The sequence below is a fragment of the Aethalodelphis obliquidens genome, unplaced genomic scaffold (genome assembly GCF_003676395.1).
Source record: "Aethalodelphis obliquidens isolate GAN/ISIS:26980383/991018 unplaced genomic scaffold, ASM367639v1 scaffold19, whole genome shotgun sequence".
In the NCBI taxonomy this organism is placed as follows: domain Eukaryota; kingdom Metazoa; phylum Chordata; class Mammalia; order Artiodactyla; family Delphinidae; genus Aethalodelphis; species Aethalodelphis obliquidens.
The window spans coordinates 13113993-13134597 of record NW_020837963.1 but is presented as its reverse complement, the minus strand read 5'-3'; the positions used below and the strand labels follow the sequence as shown (position 1 = coordinate 13134597).

General features: G+C 40.8%; 1 protein-coding gene across 5 annotated transcripts in view; it reads left to right on the top strand.

Annotated features, from left to right (window-relative positions):
- The window catches only part of ATP8B1 (ATPase phospholipid transporting 8B1), a 112793-nt gene that overhangs the window by 86209 nt on the left and 5979 nt on the right, over positions 1–20605 (top strand). For 2 of the 5 annotated variants that reach the window (XM_027118602.1, XM_027118603.1), the window contains exons 14-23: positions 635–678; positions 1325–1481; positions 7334–7522; positions 9233–9345; positions 10974–11138; positions 11885–11996; positions 12993–13068; positions 15132–15264; positions 16033–16321; positions 20221–20444. In XM_027118602.1, coding sequence (XP_026974403.1) covers positions 635–678; positions 1325–1481; positions 7334–7522; positions 9233–9345; positions 10974–11138; positions 11885–11996; positions 12993–13068; positions 15132–15264; positions 16033–16321; positions 20221–20444 — 1502 coding nt within the window. The remainder of the gene's footprint in view (positions 1–634; positions 679–1324; positions 1482–7333; positions 7523–9232; positions 9346–10973; positions 11139–11884; positions 11997–12992; positions 13069–15131; positions 15265–16032; positions 16322–20220; positions 20445–20605) is intronic. The other 3 variants (XR_003435269.1, XM_027118605.1, XM_027118604.1) reach the window with 2 other exon arrangements.

Below are 20605 nucleotides of genomic sequence, written 5' to 3'. Positions count from 1 at the left end.
AAAAAAAAAAAAAAAATAGTTGAGATGGTAAATTGTATGTTAACATGTATTTCACTACAATTATATTTTAAAAATTGATTTCCATTTGATATTCTGAAATGTGCTATAGATTCAAGGCTAATGCTGTATTCAAATAGGGTGCTCTAACTTTTAAAGAAAAACGATATAATTCTTTTAAAAGCTGTAAGCATAACATCATATGCTTTCCACTTGGAGGAAACTTTGTGCTGTGTATGGTACTTTCCCAGAACATCAGTGAGGAAGGTGGGATGCTGAGGGCTTGAGGAAGGGGTTCTCCTCTGCGTGGGTGGTGGTTCCTTCTGAGCTGGGGGAGGGCGGCGGTAAAGCACTTCATAGGACGTGATTCTGGCCCCAGAGGAGATGGCAGTGTAGACGGACACAATTTGCCAGTATTTGAACCTCTAGACCAGAAACCAGCACACTTTTTCTGTAAAGAGCCAGATAGGAACTATTTTAGCCTTTGCCGGCCACATATGGTCGGTATCAAATATCTTCTTTGTTATGCTTTGTTTGTTTTTTAAAACTCTTGAAAAACCATTCTTAACTCGAGGGCTGTCCAGAAACAGGCTTTGAGACCCGTTGACTCAATTTGTTTTGTCCTGTTTGTTCACAGGAGACCATCGGGATGCTTCTCAGAACAGTCATAGCAAAATAGAGGTGAGTCCTTTCACTTAGGAAATCTCTTGGGTTGTGTATGAGTTTCCTGGGCTGTAACAAACCACCATAAAATGGGTGGCTTAGAGCAACAATAATGTATTCCCTCACAGCTCTGGAGGCTAAAAGTTTGAAATTAAGGTGTCAGCAGGGCCACGCTCCCTCTGGAGGCTCTAGGGCAGAATCCTTGCTTGCCTTTTCCTAGGTTCTGGTGGTTGCCTGCAATCCTTGACATTCCTTGGCTTGTGGACTCAGCACTCAGAAGTCTGCCTGTGTCGTCACATGGCCTTCTGCCTGTGTGTCTGTGTCCAGATTTCCCTCCTTTTATAAAGATACCAGTCATTGGATTAGGGCCCCCCCAATCCAGTATACCCTAATTTTGATTACCTCGACCAAGACCTTATATCCAAAGAAGGTCCTATTCCCAGGTACCAGGGGTTAGGACAACATATCTTTTTGAGTGGACACAATTCAACTCACAACAGGCTGTGTTAAGACAGATGTGAGCCTCTTGACACTTCAGAACGTGTTAAAATCCTAAGGTGATGCTTGCATGAAGACACGGCTTCAGAGAAAAGTTCCTGTCATTTGTGAAGCCCAAGTTGTTTCTTTTAAATCACACTGACTTTTCCTCCTCTGCTTCTTTCAGCCAGTGGATTTTAGCTGGAATACGTATTCCGATGGGAAGCTTGTATTTTATGACCATTATCTCGTCGAGCAAATCCAGTCGGGGAAGGAGCCGGAAGTGCGACAGTTCTTCTTCCTGCTGGCGGTGTGCCACACGGTCATGGTGGACAGGCTCGATGGTGAGTGTGGCTCTCGCATCTCGGACACTGGGGACCAGTTTTTTTAGTTTACGGGGAACTCGTGCTTGGGACTCGAATGCACATATAAAGAGTTGTATGAACTAGAGGTGTTTCAGTTAGGTTTCAATTATGATATTTTATACCCCAGAGAAGTGCATGGCTTACATGGCATACTCCAGGGAGCCTTGCCTTCTAGATCCTGGGTTCTATTTCCCATAGGTAATTCTTTGCCAGAGATATCCTGCAAAAGGCGTTTCTGATATAAGCTTTCTTCTTCCTAAAAAATATGATTGGTCTGTTTACCCAGAGGGCCAGCTGACAAAACAGTTAGACCAGGTCGCCTGAGTCCTTTTTTTTTTTTTAATCCCCTCTGGGGAAAAGAAGTGAATGGATAGCAGTGCAACTGTCTTAAAGTCCTTCTCCCAGGGATCCTGTCACATATTTCAGAGAACCCAAATACCCTCAAAGTAAATGACTTCTGAAAATTCCCATCTCAACCCGGTGAGATTTAAACTTTAGAATCACAGGATCGTATGAATTATGATGGTATATCACGTCAAGTTTCAAATGATTGCAGCCTGAATCCACATAGCATATTGCAAATCATCACTAAATTAATTCAAAGTACAAATATAACAAGGTGTATACATATTTCCTATAATAACAAATATTACTGTCCAAAGGAAAAATAAAAAGAGAGTTGTGTGCGTGACAAGTTTGTCGAATCTCCACCCAAACGACGACTGTCTGTCGGCCCCTTCCACTAGATGGTATACGAGCCAGCAACCCATGAAACAGGCTCCTGGCCTCCGGAAATATACATCTCCTTCACAGTTCTAGCGCCAGATGTGTATATCACTTTGGAATTGAAATCTTATCAGTAAGAAAAATGATTGACTCTTGCATTATAACAGAAGAATCAAAATCTTCTCGCTATCTGAATACTTAATATTTATGAAGAGTCACACCTTATCTGGATGATAAGGGGACTTTAAACTTGGACAGTCTTTACTACAAAATAATTTCAGAGAGAACTTATTTTTTACATTCAGATGTGTTTGGGGTTTGAAGTAGTAGCAGCCAAAAGCCTAGGCCTCCTGAAGGTGCCTTTTTCTTTTGAAGGAACATAATTCATGTGTATTTGCATGGGAACAAGCAAGTTGACTTGTAGATTCCTCTGAAGAATTCTATTTTTTTTTAATTAACCTTTTTTAAAAAAATTGAAGTATAGTTGATTCACAGTGTTGTGTTAATTTCTGCTGTACAGCAAAGTGATTCAGTTATACATGTAGGTACATTCTTTTTTGTATTATTTTCCATTATGGTTTATCATAGGATATTAAATACAGTTTCCTATGCTATACAGTAGGACCTTGTTGTTTATCCATTCTATACAGTAGTTTGCATCTGCTAATCCCAAACTCCCACTGCATTCCTCCCCTTCCCTCCCTCTCCCTCGGCAACCACAAATCTGTTCTCTCTGTTTGTGAGTCAGTTTCTGTTTAAGTTCATTTGTGTCATATTTTAGCTTCCACAGATAAGTGATATCATATGATATTTGTCTTTCTCTTTCTGACTTCACTCAGTATGACGATCTCTGGGTCCATCCATGTTGCTGCAAATGGCATTATTTCATTGTTTTCTTATGGCTGAGTAATATTCCATTGTGTATCTATACCACATCTTCTATTCATCTGTCGATGGACATTTAGGTTGTTTCCAAGTCTGCAGCATTCTTAAATGCAGCTTGTGCTAGCTTTGTTAGAGCAAATTTGGCGAGTATTAATGAAAGCTAGGTATCTTGTCACCTATGGACACAATGATACATTATATAGATACACATGTGCATTCTGGAGAGAGCAAAAGGTGCCCTTTTGTCATATGCATTCTCCACTTTAATCAGCCCAGCGTTTCTGTTTCCTGATGCTGAGGCTTCACATGTAGTGGATGAAATCTCCAGAGGAGAAATAGACATTAAAAACTAAATGTGTAGAAGCTATTGGAGGTAAAAGAAAAAATGATTTTGGCTTTGATACATAAAAGCACCTTGAAAGGGTCCATTGGAAGGGACCTTGGGAGTAACTCCTCCAAATGTTATAGATGAGGAAATTCAGACCAGAAGCACCAAGACCTACCTGATCTCAGACAGCATGTTAGGACTCATTTTAGCTGAGTCCTTCCACTCCACCATGCTGGTGTGCCTCTGCTCTTGCACTCTCATTTTCCCTCTTTTACAAGAAGAGTAGAGATTGGCTCATCTTTTATTATGCATAACATCAACAGTGAGAGGTGAGAATCTTGTCACGTATGCTCAGCAGAAGGTTTGTGTGGCCCAAGTGTTGAGTACATGTAGGGCACGTGGAGGCTGAGTGTGGAGAAGCTGCATTGGTTTTCTGTTGCTCTGTAGTGGATCACCACAAGTCAGTGGCTTAAATCACCCATTCATCAGCTCACAGTTCTTTAGGTCAGAAGTCTGGGCACATGGCGTGACTGGGTTCTCTGCTAAGAATCTCCCTAGAATCAAGGTCAGGCCACGTTGTCAACTGGAGATCAGCATCCTCTTGCAAGCTGAGAGCAGGATTCAGTTCTCTGTGGTTGTAGGACTGAGGTCTCCATTTCCTTGCTGGCTGTCACCTGGGGCTGCTTTCTGCTCCCAGGGCCTCCCTCCTTCCTTGCCACATGGTTCCCCCTGTCTTCAAACCAGCAGTGGAGAATCTCCCTTCCATCAAACCCCTTTCATGCTTCAAATCTCTCACTCCAGGAAGAGCCCCGTCCCTTTTGAGGACTGACCCAGTTAGGTTGGGAACACCCAGATAATCTCCTTATCTTAAGGTCAACCCCGATCTGGACCTGAATTATATCAATAAAATCCCTTCCCAGCAGTACCTTGGTTAGAGTTTGCTTGAGTCACTGGGAGAAAGTGTATGTGTACACAGGGTGGGGAGACATACCTTGGGGCCATCGTAGCCTCCTGCAGAGGCCATGGGAGAGAAGAGTTCGAAAGGCTTGGAGGCAATTATTTTGCCTGAAGCCCTTTAAGTTGGGATGAACCATGAGATTATGATTAGAGAGCTGAGTTTTAGGAGTTTTGAGCCAGGACACACAAGATGGGTGAGGAAACTGAGGACCTGGGTTAGCGTGGAGTCTTTGGGAAGGATGAGAAAGTAACAAATGGTGGGGGCGGGGGGGGGCGGATAGTCAATCTGAGACGTAACTTGTTTCAAGACTGGTGACTAGAAGATTATCAGCCAGAGGAAGCTATGGAATCAGGATAATGAGAGGTGGGGTTTGTTGTTTCAGCATCTATTTTATTTGCATCAGTTCTGTGATCCACAAATTCGTCTGTAAAAGAAAAGAAAGTCTCTTTGGTTGTGTCTGAGCGTGTGGTAAATAAAGAGTTTTCTTCAGAAGAGGTTTCAGGAGGTTAATTTTTAGTCCAGGTTTCCTCCTGCAAACATAAAGTTGGAGTTTGGACCAGGTCTCTGAAGTTCCTCCTGTCTCTATTAGTCTGCAATTCTGTGATTCCATTACTAGAACAAAATGGAAGGATTTTCTTTTAATGATAAAAATATCAGTGTTCTCTCCAGATATGATTGTCTTACTCATGGGAACTTTACCACCTTTTATCATTTTGTTCCTTTTCTTTCTGTTGGAAATAAGTTTGCCTTCAGTATGATGCAATATATCCCTGCCAGTGAAACTTGCTGAAGGGAGGGGACTGTGTTCTCACTGCTGCTTGTTTAGCTGTGGTTAAATATTTTACCCTCTGGCATGTGTGTGTGTTTGTAGAATGGCTAGATTTAGCAAGTACATTCATAACTTCTGGTGTATGACTTTCTGGGTGAACAGATGGAGAGAGACCAACCTAACTGTCATCTTTAATTACTATTTGGGAGTGATTAATATTGACTAAGAGTGAACCACCTGCGTATGTATGTGAAGGGAGTAGGGTAGGGACGGGGCGTTTAGCTCTACCTACAGCTGTGCACCCTGGGGCATCCGCCCCCTCCCCATAGACGGATGGGGTAAAGAACTGCCCATCCATCTATGGGTGCATCCTGATCATACCATGGTGGAAAACGAAATGCCTTTTCCTGTGGAGATTCATCTGACTATAGAAATACTTTTCATTCTACTTTGAGATGGAAGAACTAAGAGCGGAAAAATAGAAACTCTTGGATAGCTGGAGCTTTTTTTTTCTTTTAATTTTTTACTGAGGTACAACATGTATACGGAGACAAGCATAGAGCTCGTTTTCACAGGTTGAATACTCCCTTGTCGTGAGTACACAGATTTTTACAGACAGAACATTTTCCATCCCCTAGACATCCCTTTTATGTTCCCTTTCAGTCATTGCCCCTCCAGGGGTGACTACTGTCCTGACTTCGAACAGTGTGGGTAGGCTTTGTCTGTTTTGCGGTTCGTGTAAATGGAATTATGTGGTATGTACTTGGTGTCTGGCTTCTCCACTCAACATTGTGAGATTTACTCCTATTGTTGCAATTTAGTTGTGAAATAAAGGCAGTTTCCCATTATATAACTTTCAAATATCAAGATGTTGAACAGATTGATACATTTTGAGACTTTTTTAAATTATGAGAATATAGCTAAGTTGAAGAAAGCACGCTCTTCTAGAGGGAAGATAACCTGGTACAACCCTTTTAGAAAAGAAGTGAGTAAAATATATGCCAACAGGTTTAAAAATTCACGACTAGGAAGCTATCCTTAGAAAATAGAGTCAGAAAAACCTTTATACACATACAAAATGCTTATTACAGTGTTTGTAAGTTATTTATTTATTTTTTAAACTTTTTTTTAGTGGTTTGAAAGAAGGCAGTTTTGTTTGTTTGTTTATTTATTTATTTATGGCTGTGTTGGGTCTTGGTTGCTGGACGCGGGCTTTCTCTAGTTGTGGTGAGCGGCGGTCACTCCTCGCAGCAGTGCACAGGCTTCTCATTGCGGTGGCTTCTCTTGTTGCGGAGCACAGGCTCTAGGTGCGCGGGCTTCAGCAGTTGTGGCACGCAGACTCAGTAGTTGTGGCACACGGGCTTAATTGCTCCGTGGCATGTGGGATCTTCCTGGACCAGAGATCGAACCCATGTCCCCTGCATTGGCAGGCAGATTCCCAACCACTGCACCACCAGGGAAGTTCACAATGTTATTTTTTAGAGTAAAAAAATTGGGGGAAGGAACTAAGTGCCTGTAATAGGAAAATGGTCACATGTTACATTCACAGGTTACATTCCTTTAAAATAACACATAGAAAGACTTTTTTAAAGCTATGATAACATGCTCAAAATACAATGTTAAAATAATCAGGATGTAAATGTATATTTAGCATGATGGAAACTATTACAGAAATAGGCATTTCCAAAAGAACTGGAAGAAATGATAACAGAATGTCAATAGTGTTGTTTTTCCTCTAGATGGTGGGATTATGAGATTTTTTTTTCCCCTCTTCTTGGCCAGATTTTTCTTTTTTTTTTTTTTTACTTCTAGTTTATATCACTGTTTATGATTAGAAATAAAAGTTTACCTTTTAAAAACTTTAAAATTAATGTTGGCATACTCCTTAAAAATCAGTGACTTGTTTTCTTGAGGCTGATTTGGGCTTCGCAATACAGTTGGTCCTCTGTGCCTGCAGATGCGGAACACCAGCTGTATCTACTGTAGTCTGCCATTTTATAAGGGACTAGAGCATCCACGGAATTTGCCTGCGGGTGCTCCTGGAATCAGTCCCCTGCGGGTACCGAGGGGTAACCGTACATCCTCACCCAGCACGTGAACTGCACTGGTGAACCCTTGGTGGTGAGCTCAGCTTTTCTCGTTTTCTCTCCTGCCTCGCTTGCTAGGTCAGCTCAACTACCAGGCGGCCTCTCCTGACGAAGGTGCCCTGGTAAGCGCCGCCAGGAACTTCGGTTTTGTCTTCCTCACCAGGACCCAGAACACGATCACCATCAGTGAGTTGGGCACTGAGAGGACCTACAGTGTTCTCGCCATTTTAGACTTCAACAGTGACCGGAAGCGAATGTCTATAATTGGTAGGTCTCCCCTCAGGGTATGTCTATGAATGGCTCATTGAGATGCTGCCTTTCACACATTTTATTTAGCGACACCAGGATAAAATAGGCAGTGAATGAACCCCTTGGCTCCCGGAGGATTTCCGCAGGCTTGTCCAAACTAGTGTTTTCTTTCTTCATTCTACACCATGTCCATCACTCGAAGGGACAAATGCAGTAGATCTGAATCTTGCAGATGTTGGTGTATCTTCAAAGATGTGGGCTGCCAGCTGTGGAATCTGGGTGGCAGCACCGTGGGTGGTAGACCCACATGAGCTTTTATATCGTGAGTCACTCTGAGGACTTCTGCTGGAGGCTTGAGGGACACCAGGGAAGGGAGAGTGTAGCAGGAGAGGAGCTCTGAGAAAAGCGAGGCTGTGCTTAGGAATCAAAATCATACCTCCAGCCCAGGCAGCCAAGTGGAGACAGTGATCACTTCATAATACTGAAATAATTTCAAACTTACAGAAAAATTGCAAGAACACTTGAAAGAACTCCTGTATTTTCTTCCATATCCACCATTGTTAGCACTGGTCACAAATTCTTTGTCATTATCATTTACAAGTTCTTGTTTTCTCAGCCATTTGAGAGTCAGTTGCAGATCTCATGCCCCTTTCCCCCAAATACTGAAGTAGGTATTCCCTAAGATCGGGAACCTTCACCTATTTTTATATACAGTACACTGATCAGACTCAGAAAATTTAACATTACAGTATTATTATCTGTACAGAACGTTTTCGAATTTTACCAGGAATTCTCTTTCTGATTCAGGACCCCACCTAATATTCCATATTGCGTTCGATGATTGTTACTCTAGTCTCCTTTATTCTAGAAGAGTTCCACAACCTGTTTTTGATCTTTCATATGCTGACATTTTTGAAAAGCCCAGGCCTGTTATTTTGTCGAGGGTCTCTCAGTTTGGGTTTGTCTAATGTTCCCTCATAATTAGATTCAGATGACGCACTGTTGGCAGGAAGGGTACGTAGATCGGTGCCGTGTCTTTCCCAGCATATCACATCAGAAGGCGTGTGACTGCTGGTCACATCAGCTTGGATCACTGGGTTAAGTGATATCTATAAGCTTTTCCACCATGAGATTGACTTTTTAACCAAAAAGATATATAGGTTTAACTGCCTCCTGAACTCGGATTAGGCTCATTTTACTGAGTGCTTTCTGCGTACCCAGCACTGATCTGGGCTGATATCATGCCTGGCATCTACCTTAGAGAACTTAAAATCTAGTTACTGATGAAACACGTAATACAATTAAATTACTGCAGAGATCAAAAAAGCCAAGAAAATGGTCACAAGGAGCGTGTTTTGGTCCCAGTATTAAAGGCAGTTAAGTGTTGTGGGTTTATAGGTAAGAAAGATTCCCACTGGCTGGCATGGACAAAAAAGGGTCTATGGAAGAAGCTAGCACATAGTAGGGAGTCAGTGAATATTTGCTGAAAGAATAAGCAAGGCTATGGAAAACTGAGCTGACTGAAGGAATCTTTTCATATTTATTTCACTATTACATTCTATGTAGACAGTGGCTTACCATCGTTGAGAGCAACATTTTTCTCAGTACATTGCTGATTTTAAACTAATTATGAATGTTTAGCACTGTAACACTTCAAATTAACTTTACTTTTCTTTTAAGAAATCAAACATTAACTTTTTTATTTGCTTTTCCTTCCCTTGCTACTAGTAAGAACCCTAGAAGGCAATATCAGGCTTTATTGTAAAGGTGCTGACACTGTAATTTATGAACGGTTACATCGAATGAATCCTATGAAACAAGAGACACAGGATGCCCTGGATGTAAGTCTCACTTCCACTCTTTATGCCACAGATTCCAAACTTATTTTCTGGTACTATCCCTTAAGCTGGAATGAAAGCTCTCTGTTAACTGTTGACCTTTCTATTGTCTTGGTGTAGTTGAGTGGAAAGAGCACCAAAGTAGGAATATGTTCTGTCCCTGATGCTGACTTCCTAGGAAATGACATTGCTGCCTCTTCCCAGCATCCAGGTCAGCAGTATCTACAGGACTGATCCAGGAGAAAGACTGGTCTTTCTTCTGGTGAACTCCAGCAAGCTACATAACCATCCTGTGCCGTAGTCTCCAAGAATTCCAACGTCCTAGTGTACAGTGAAGGAAAGAAAGCATTCATGTATGATAGGGCATGACAAAGCAGTGCACTGGATAACCAAGTTCTGATATCTTTGTTAGAGAATCACTTTGGTCTTCATTACTTCAAACTTGCTATTTTAGGGGACTATGTACTTGGTCCAGTGATACTGCAATTATTCAGAATGCTTCTGGAAATTTCTCTTTTAGAATCGCCTACCAACCCTTATATTGTTTTGCTTATATATAATGATGGCAATGAAGTATGGAGCATATCTGTCAGATCTGGTGTCCCAGTTCTGCCTCTTTACTTGTTTTGTGCCCTCTGGGGGGAAATGGTTGATGTCTCCGATGAATCATTAATTGCCTGTGTGGAAGAGGAAGGGGATAATTCCTACCATGGATGGTTGGTGCAAAGCCTCTTGGATGAAAACCATCTTGCACAGCCCCTAGCACTTAGTAGGTGCTTAATAAAGGGTTTTTTTCTTCCCTTCACTTGATGGGTCAGAGTTTGGGGGCCAAAGGTCCTTCAGAAAGAAGCCTGATGAATATGATGTTTAGTAAGTGGGGTCACATTTTAAGGTTATATATGTTACTGAAGCAGTTACACTGGATAATTTCTCATGAGGAGATGAACAAGGGCAGTCTAACCAAATACATGCAGAACCTTGCAAAGAGTCTTTGACAACAGACCCTCAGTTGGGTGAAGCAGTTCTGCCATTTTGGGCTAGACAAGATGTGATTGTGAAGTAATGGAACATTTTTACTGGTTCATATTTAAGCTATTTAAATTGGCTTAAATCTGTTCACCATGATTAAATCTTCCAGACTCTTTCATTAAAATGTTTTATCTCAGCTTTAACAGTGACTCATGTATTTCAGAATTGGTTTGAGGGAATAATGCTTGGTTGAGAGTTCATAGTTGATTGGACTTGTAACAGTTTGTAGAAACAAATTATAAAGGTGTCAGGTCTGGTTTACAAAATCATTATACCCCAAGGCAGCTTCCTTGGTCTGTTATTTTCTTCGTTAAGAGAAAAAGGGTTTTTTTAATTCTCATGACTTGATTTAGAAGAAAGATATGCTTTTCCCTTGAACTAATTTCGGAACGACGAATATATTCCTAAGATATTGAGAATACTTAGAAAAATAAAGTATTTGTTTAATCTCCTCTATGGAATGTATGTGTACAGAATTCATCTTTCACAGTCTTTTAAAATTCTCTTATTGTATTATTTCAAAGTAAGATTTCAAACTTGATCTTGAATTACATAAAATTAACTATTCTTTGGGTGAATGGATTGTCTTTTAAATTAAACAGATCTTTGCAGGTGAGACTCTTAGAACCCTGTGCCTTTGCTATAAGGAAATTGAAGAAAAAGAATTTGAGGAATGGAATAAAAAGTTTATGGCTGCAAGTATAGCCTCAACCAACCGGGATGAAGCTCTGGATAAAGTATATGAGGAGATTGAAAAAGACTTAATTGTGAGTTTTAACCTTTGTAACTTTCTCCTTGATATTCCAAACAGAATTGGAAATTTTATTAAGTTTTATTACAGTTTTGATCTCATGCTTGAAAGAGAATTCCAACTTCAGTATTTGAAATTGGTGCAGTGGATCTAGGTCACCTGAATTTCTTTTGTTCAGCAAGCAAAATAGGAGTTGCCATTAGGAGAAACCAAATGACAGAAAACACGATGAGATTCTGATTCTGTTATTTTTATATCACTTACTAAATTCACTGTGATTTGTATGCAGTAACAAGCCCGCATATACTTATTACATTGTGAGAATTACTGAGATGATTTATATTTTGCAAAATCTTGAAATGAGAAAATATACCATTTGTTAAAGAGACCTTTTAAAGTTTAAGACTTACTGCTTTTAGTGTTTATATTAAAAGGAAATGTTCAGTGAATAGTTAGTATTGACTTTTAGCAAGAGAAATTGGCTTGTGTCCGTGTAAAGTAGTATACACGCAATGAAAGTATCTTTTTATTGTCTTTGATTTGTACTTACATTTTGTCTTGGTGAATTACTTTAAGAAAAAATTTTTGGCTGTTTAGTTTTTGATGAGTATGACACATGACAGCCTTCCCAGTTAATGCTGGCCACTGGCCCCAATAGAGCACCAACTGGGGTGTATTTAGTCCTTTTTACAGTTTGGCAAACTGCAATTAAGAACATTTTTGGCTTATTTGCTAATTCCTTTCTTTTAATGTACATTTCAGCTATTGGGAGCAACAGCTATTGAAGACAAGCTACAAGATGGAGTCCCAGAAACCATTTCAAAACTTGCAAAAGCTGACATTAAGATCTGGGTGCTTACTGGAGACAAAAAGGGTAATTTAGTTTGCACGGAAGCATATCTGTCAATTCACAAATATTCATAGCTCCTGTTTCCCTTGCTCAAGGTGACCTCACACTTTCCATCCTCTACAAACACTGTCTGTTTCTTTGGGACAGAGACTCTTTCCCTAAGAAATCCTTCTGTCATTCCAGCCCATCCTGACCGCATCCTTCCCGAAGGTCCCTCAGTAGCAGAGTTTACTCCTTAAAATTGAGCTCTTTGTCGTGTCTTCCTGATTGTGTTTAGTCTTCTCTCCCCTACCAGATGTGGGCTGCTATACTGGGCTGCTATACTCTGGTCCCTTCTGTCCTCCCCAGCACTTTGCCACCTGTTGGGCACAGAGTAGAACAGTACAAAATACTGAACAACAACTTTTGTTTTCTTGCCCCTTTTACTGCTTGAAAATTATAATGAAAATTTTATACCCAAGGGAAGATTTTCATTTTTAAATTTAGAGCTCAACAAGTTGTTTTTATTGATTCTTTACTTCAGAAGCCTCCCATGGGAAACTAGATCACTTCTCTTACTCTGATTGACATAGTTGATGGGTTACACACTTTGATAAGCTAAGGGATTAAGTCCTGACCTAAACAAATAATGGTGGTGGAAGAGGGGGAAAAAACCTCCAGTAGGAACCCCATGTGAGGGCTTATGGAAATGGTTATCCTTCTCCCCCATAACAGAATGATTAAACCACATGAACTAAATGTGTTCAGTATTTCAATCAACATTGATTTATTAAATAACCGGTTTATGTATTTGATATATAGCACATTTTATTATTGAAAACATCTCAACCAGACTTTGACTTATTACATTTACTTTATTACAGAGAAAGGGATTTTTTTTATGTGATTTCTAGACATTGCTACAGAAAAACAACATATCTGATTGAATCTGGTTCATTAATTGAAAAAATATCATTACTAAAGTCCATTATTAAATTCATCAGTAGGAATGACATTTGACTTAACTTTTTTCTGTTGCAGAAACTGCTGAAAATATAGGATTTGCCTGTGAACTTCTTACTGAAGATACCACTATCTGCTATGGGGAAGATATCAGGTGGGTAAAGGGCCTGCAGTATGAGAATGTCACGTCTCATTTTTATAAAAGCAAGACTAGACCCAGTAGACACAGCAGATACAGAGAAATGGGAGCTAGAATGTGTCAGTTGGCACAGTTTCCTCAAGTTTAAATGAAGCAAGGAAACAACGGGCAGCTCCAATTCACCATGTTTCGACCTTATGTTGTAGGAAAACCTGGGGCCTTGTTTGCCTTTTCAGGGGCCGTTTTTCTGTATTCCTTGGAAGCGCTCAGTGCTTGTCTGCTGAAAAAGGAAGTGGGCTTGAGACACCACTATTTAGTATGAATTATATACGTATTTTTTCTCTTCCAGCCTTTAGTGACTTGTCTTGATCACTCCTTATTTTCAACTTGAAAATGAGAATTAATGTGGAAAGTGAATAATAAATACCTAATCTTCTAGTGCAGTGGTTTTCAACTGGGGTAGGGGAGGTGGGGACTTTGCCTTCTGGGGAACATTTGGCAATGTCTGGAGACATCTTTGACTGTCACGGTGGGGAAGGAGGGGGGTGCTCCTGGCTTCCAGGGGGTAGAGGCCAGGGATGCTGCTGAACACCCTACAGTACAATAGACAGCCACACGCAACACGGAATTAAGTGGCCCAAGACGTCAGTAGTGCCAAGGTTGAGAAACCTGTTATTAAAGGTGAAGAATAAAGGCTCAATGTGTGTAACGAGGAAAACTCTGGCTGAGATTTCGGAGTCCTGAGTCCTCATTGCAGTTTTCCCATCAACTCGCTGCAGGCAAATCACGTTCTCTCTCTCGGGCTTGATTTCCTTATTTGTAACGTGAAGAAATTGGATATTTACAGTCCCTTTTACTCCAAAATTCCACGACTCATTTTTCTATCCCATGAGTGAGTCGTATGTGGTCTTCTCAATAATTTGTTGATATAAAGCACTGAGAACATCTCAAAAGCAGACATAACTTTGTGTGGAAATAAGTTTTTTTCTGCCCAACAGTGGTCACTGTTAGTAATACACTACGGTTCACCCCTGTGTATTATAATTCAGATCAAGATTGCCCTCCTTCTGTTGCTTGTGAACACATTTTCAACTGTATCTTCCTTTAGCTGCCTTTGGCAAATAATGAAGTACCGTGAACATGGTGCCTCCGTGGTGGAGGAATCAAGACTTAGTAAGATTATATGCCACTTAATTAAAAAATGGCCAAAGGACTTGAATAGACATTTCTCCAAAGAGGACATACAACTGGTCAATAAACATATGAAATAATGCTCAACATCACTTAGCATTAGAGAAATACAAATTAAAACCACAATTTCACCTCACACGGATGGCTACTATTTAAAAAACACAGAAAGTAACAAGCCTGGGCAAGTATGTGGAAAAATCTGAACCCTGTGCACTGTTGGTGGGAATATAAAATGGTGCAGCCACTATGGAAAACAGTATGGTGGTACCTCAAAAAAATTAAAAATAGAATTACCATATGATCCAGCAATCCCACTTCTGGATATATATCCAAAAGAATTAAAAGCAGGGACTTGAACAGATATTTGTCCACCCATGTCCATAGCGGCATTATTCACAATAGCCAAGAAGTGGAAGCAACCTAAGTGTCCACTGACAGATGAATGGATAAACAAAAATGTGGTACATCCATACAATGGAATATTATTCACCCTTAAAAAGGAATAAAATTCGGACATATGCCACATGAATAAACCTTGAGAACAGTGAAATAAGATAGTATTAAGTGAAATAAGCCAATCACAAAAAGACACATACGATTCCATTATATGAAGCAGAGTGGTGATTACCAGGAGCTGGGGGGAGGGGAGAAGTGGGGAGTTGTTATTTAATAGGTATAGAGTTTCATTTTAAAAGCTGAAAAAGTTCTGGAGATTGGTGATATGAATATACTTAATACTACTGAACTGTATACTCAGAAACAGCTAAGATGATAAATTTTATGTTGTGTTTTTTACCACAATTTTTAAAAGATTATATGTCAAAATTGTCTCACAGTCAAGGGCCTGTTCATGGTCTTGTACTTTAAACACTTAAATTTTCCCCCAGTGCTCTTCTTCATACAAGGATGGGAAACCAGAGGAACAGAAGTGGAGTCTATGCAAAATTCGTACCCCAAGTACACGAACCTTTTTTTCCATCTGGTGGAAACCGTGCCTTAATAATCACTGGCTCTTGGTTGGTAAGTATTAGTGTCTCTCCCTTTGGCTCAAACTGAAGCAGGTCATTCTGGACCAATTTTAGATGGTGTGTCATATTAATTACCAACCTAAAAATCTCTTAGCCCATAAATAAAGTGCAATTTCCCAAGTCTGAGAGTTTATATGATACATGTAATATTATATGATACAAACTGGTGGCAGTGGTTATTACTAGTTTATCAACTAACTAGTTGATCATTAATTTAAATTTTCTTCTTTGTATATTTTAAATTTTTCTATATTTTTATAGTAAATATTTTATAATTGGAACAATATCATCAATGATATAACCCAAGAATTATCCTTCAGATGATTAAAGTCTTGGGAATGGTACTTTTTTAAAAAATAAATTTATTTATCTTGGGCTGCATTGGGTCTTTGTCGCTGCGTGTGGGCTCTCTCTAGCTGCGGCAAGCAGGGGCTACTCTTCGTTGCTGTGTGTAGGCTTCTTATTGCCGTGGCTTCTCTTGTCGCAGAGCATGGGCTCTAGGTGCGCAGTCTTCAGTAGTCATGGCCCGCAGGCTCAGTAGTTGTGGCTCACGGGCTCTAGAGCGCAGGCTCAGTAGTTGTGGCGCACAGGTTTAGTTGCTCCGTGGGCATGTGGGACCTTCCCGGACCAGGGCTCGAACCTGTGTCCTCTGCATTGGCAGGTGGATTCTTAACCACTGCGCCACCAGGGAAGCCCGGAATGGTACTCTTGTTATTAAACCCCAAATGGTTAGAATCCTTTCCCTTTCTGATGTTCACAGAATGAAATTCTTCTCGAGAAAAAGACCAAGAGAAGTAAGATTTTGAAACTGAAGTTCCCCAGGACAGAAGAAGAAAGACGAATGAGGACACAAAGTAAGAGGAGGCTGGAAGCTAAAAAAGAGCAGCAGCAGCAGAACTTTGTCGACCTGGCCTGTGAGTGCAGTGCGGTCATCTGCTGCCGGGTCACCCCCAAGCAGAAGGCCATGGTGGTGGACCTGGTGAAGAGGTACAAGAAAGCCATCACGCTCGCCATTGGAGATGGGGCCAATGATGTCAACATGATCAAAAGTGAGTCTCGCACATGGCCAGTGCCACCTGAATTGGTAGAGAGGAAATGGCAGGAACATTTTTGGGGGTAGTTTTTTTCTGATTTCATTGCTTGGGCTTTCATGAAGCAGACCTTTAATAAAGGCACTTAACTGTGGTAACTACACCTGTGACCCTGCCCTCAGGAAGCTTACAGTCCACTCAGTAGGAGAGCGCAGGCATGATTATTCTATACAAAGAGTGCCAATTCGAAGATGAGCTCTGTGTGGGTGAACTTATCCTTATTTGTTTCCTTCTTTTACATATGTTTGGATTTGGTTTTGTGTTTTCTCCTGCTGCTTCTCCTCCCATATTTCTTCAGGGCTTATTAAGAACCCTGCTATTTAATGTTTTGCAAAAATTCCTGCTGAGCTTGGCATAAATTATTGAACTCTGTTATTTGTTTTGGGAATATTATTCTCCCACACCTAAGCATTGTTTTCTGGGGCTTTCTTCTTGCCTTTGGTAAATCTGTTGAACTTCACCCTTAGGTGACCTAGTGTGAGCTCAGTGTAACATTGAAGCACAGCTCTGACATCGCCTCAAAATTCTCCTGACCTCCCAAGGTCATTCTGCTGGTTGGAGGACCCTAGGTACCCACAAATTGACAGATTGAGTTCTGTCACTGCAGAAATACAATTTTGCTGGTATTAAAAGCATACGGAACCAAACCCTCATCAATATGTCTGAATCCTGGTCCTTTTCCTCCCTGTATTACTTATACAGGAGTATCTTGTAATGAAAATGCCCAAACTAATGAGACCTGAATACTTGTCCTCATCCTGATGCCAGCATGCTGTGTCACCCCGGGCTCATGCTCAGGCCTCAGTTTTCTCATTTGAGAACAAGAAAATTATCTCTGATGTCACCTCTAGCTTTGTAGTGTTTCTCTTAAGATGAACTATCCATGGCATGTATACACACGTCCTGTGGTGCCGGGTAGCTTAAATGCATCGTATGTATAACTAGACTTTTACTTCAGCCTGTTTCGTAACTCTTCTCTTTCTTTCCTTAGAGTCTCTTCCTTCTCCTCCTTGATATATACTAAGAATGTTCCAACTTTATCTTCCTCAAAAGGAGTCAGCTATATAATGTACGTTTTCTCGCTTCTTCATGTGTATGTCTGTGGCCACGGCCAGTTTAATTTCTTTCCACCGTGTTTTGCACATATTCATCCTGCCATGCGAATGGCATTTCTTGCTCCGAGTTAGATCTATTTCTTTCCTCTGTAGCCAGCTCTAGTTTATTTTCCATTATGTACCTTTTAACATAAATGACTGTGCCAAAAGGGCAAGTGACTCAAACATTATTTTTCTTCAGTTATAATGAAGACTTCTAGATGCTGGAGGGGGACTCCGTTTCAGATTTCCCGATTACGTGACTGAGACTTGAAAACTCTTGTTCCTCTGAGTTCACCAACTGATAGCAAAAGGGATCACACAAAGTTGGCATAGATAACCTCCTAGAGACTGTTTTTTCGTTTTCAGAATTTTATTAAGCTCTGTTATGTGATACACACTTTTATATATAATGTAGGAGACATCCACTTGGGATGAAAATCAAAGAAACTCAGGTCTCCTTGGAAGTCAGTAGCTTAACCCAAGTATTAAGTGCCTTTTTGAACTCTGTGAAAACTGTCATCTCTTTTACCTACATCAAGAACAATGAACCGAAAGAAACTGTTTGTTGTTTATAAAGAAGTACAGTGAAATTTAAGTGTCCAAAAAATCTGACCATTTGCTAACATGTTTCATGGTTAGTGGTATAGTCTAGGAGAGGTGGAGGGAACTGCAGTCCACCATGGTTTGCCCCTAGCAAGGATCCAAGGACCCTCGGATACTGCCCTCTCTCCCGCTTGGGCCTGAAGATGGCTGGTGGGTGTTATTTTCCTTGGCCTAAATCCTGAGAATGAACAGGCAGCATTAGAGAGGCAAAAGGAAGCGACCAGCTTGTCAGGGAATTATGAAGTGGCCTACCGGGCAGGCATTTGAAACCACATCGGCAACTTCAGGGAAGTCTAGGTGCCTATGTTTAGGTTTTAGGAAAATACAAACAAAAAGCAGTGTGGCCTGATAAAGTTCATCTGTTCAGTTGCCGCTTTAACTGTGGCAGTGTACACTTCACATACGGTCCCTTGGTCTGCTCGGCAGTGGCTGGACTGGATGTCAGGGCCTGGGGCGGTGGCTCCTCTTCCTTGTCTCTGACAGAATCTCAACATTTCCCTGTTATTTGTTCAGAAAAGAAGGCCATGGTTTGGTAGGAAAGAACAGTTTGGCAACCACAACTGGTCATTAAGAACTATTTATGTGTATAAAGAGGTTGTAAGTATTGATTGAGATGCAATTAATTCTATTTTATAGAATTGCAAAGTGTTATTAAAAACTTAGGTTTTGGACAAGTCACTGTGTTAATGCCAGACCTTGTATTCTGCAAGTGGGGCAGGAGTTGTGGAGCTTCTTTTAGTTGGAGACTCTGCTGAGCTGGCAGGCACTTCTCAGGGTCTGAGTAGTAATAGGTTGTATTCTGCAACACATGTTCTAAAAATGATCTCACTTCCATGACTCTTAAGACCTAGATAAAACTCATAATTCTCTAAGTGGAACATGTGGTTTAATGACTATTGGGAGGATGGATAAAATTGGGACTTTCATTTTTATCCATTCTGGAAACCTCCCCTCCTCAAAACAACTGTGTGTCTTGGGGTCTCAGTGGGCCATGCATAAGCCTTTGAAAGTTTAACAGTATCTAAGTTTAAACACTTTTGGTTGCAAGTATTGGAGAACAATTCAAGTTAGCTTAAGACAAAAAGAAACCTATTTTAAAAGTTACAAATATGTCTCATGCTGCTCAAGAAGCCAGGCCTCAGGAATATGCTAGAACCAGGACCTGAAGCTGCACCAGGAACCCAGTGTCTGCCCTTCTCTCTCATCCTTTCTCTAGACTACTTTATTTCTCTGCCCCTCAGAAAGAAGTATATCCATCCCACAACTCAAAAATTTACATGTTAAAATTCCAAACACAAACACACCCAAATCCTAACTCCAAAATACCAAGAGACTCAGGGAAACAGATCCCTTTAGGTACTTTAAGCAGGAAGTGATTAATAGAGGGGACCAGGTGCTCATGAAAATTCTGGATGAACTGAAGAAGTAGGTTCTAGGCTGTGTCTGCACGTCTGGGTCACTCACCAGAGGAGCTTCTAGCTTTGAGGCTCCTCTGAAGAGCTTTCCAATTGAGAAGCCCTTGCAGTTGTTTATCAACATCTGGGCAGCTGGAGAATGGATATGAATTCTGCTGCAGAAATGCCAAAAAGGGAAGGGATGCTGGGCTCCAATTTGCTTCTGCTTCCAAGTCACAAGCAGGTCCAAACAAGTGGAACTTAATTCACAAAGAGAACCTAACTGCAAGGTAGTCGAAGCAATGTAGGGTTTTTATTTGCTTTCCCACCTCTCCAATTAGAACAAAAGTTCTAGAATGAAGGAGAGCCAATTCGTAGTAGCTACCATAGATTATGTATCTGCCCATGGCTGACTCAGCTGTGGCCAGGGAGGCAGGGACACACGGTACACATGGATGCCTGGGGCTCACCCTTTGGGTGAGAAGGATGGCTTATGAGCTGGGCAGATAATCCAAATGGAATTCATTACCCACTTGAGATCCTTTCACAAATATTTATGGAAGCCCAACCACGTGCTATGTTTAGCAACTTGTACTTCTGAGTTCAGAAGCTGGGGGTGGGGGATGGTGAGCAACAGTTTTCACATTTATTGTTTCATAAATTTGAGGGGTTTTTTTGTATTGCTACGGAAACATTTTTATCATCTCAATGTTTTGCCTTAAAATAAGCTTATGATTCAGTTATCTTCTCCCCACCCCCACAGCTGCCCACATTGGTGTTGGAATAAGTGGACAAGAAGGCATGCAAGCTGTCATGTCAAGTGACTATTCCTTTGCACAGTTCAGATACTTGCAGAGACTGCTGTTGGTGCACGGCAGGTGGTCTTACATAAGGATGTGCAAGTTCCTACGATACTTCTTTTATAAAAACTTTTCATTTACTTTGGTTCATTTCTGGTACTCCTTCTTCAACGGGTACTCTGCACAGGTAATATACCATCATCATTATTATTAAATGAGTAGAGCTCTTCTCTTACATGAATAAAACTACGTCTGAAATTTTCTTCCCCCTCCATATTTGCAGTTTTGGTGCTCTCTCTTAACAGCTGAGGTACAGATTAAGTTTATGAATCTTCTAAAATGTTTCTG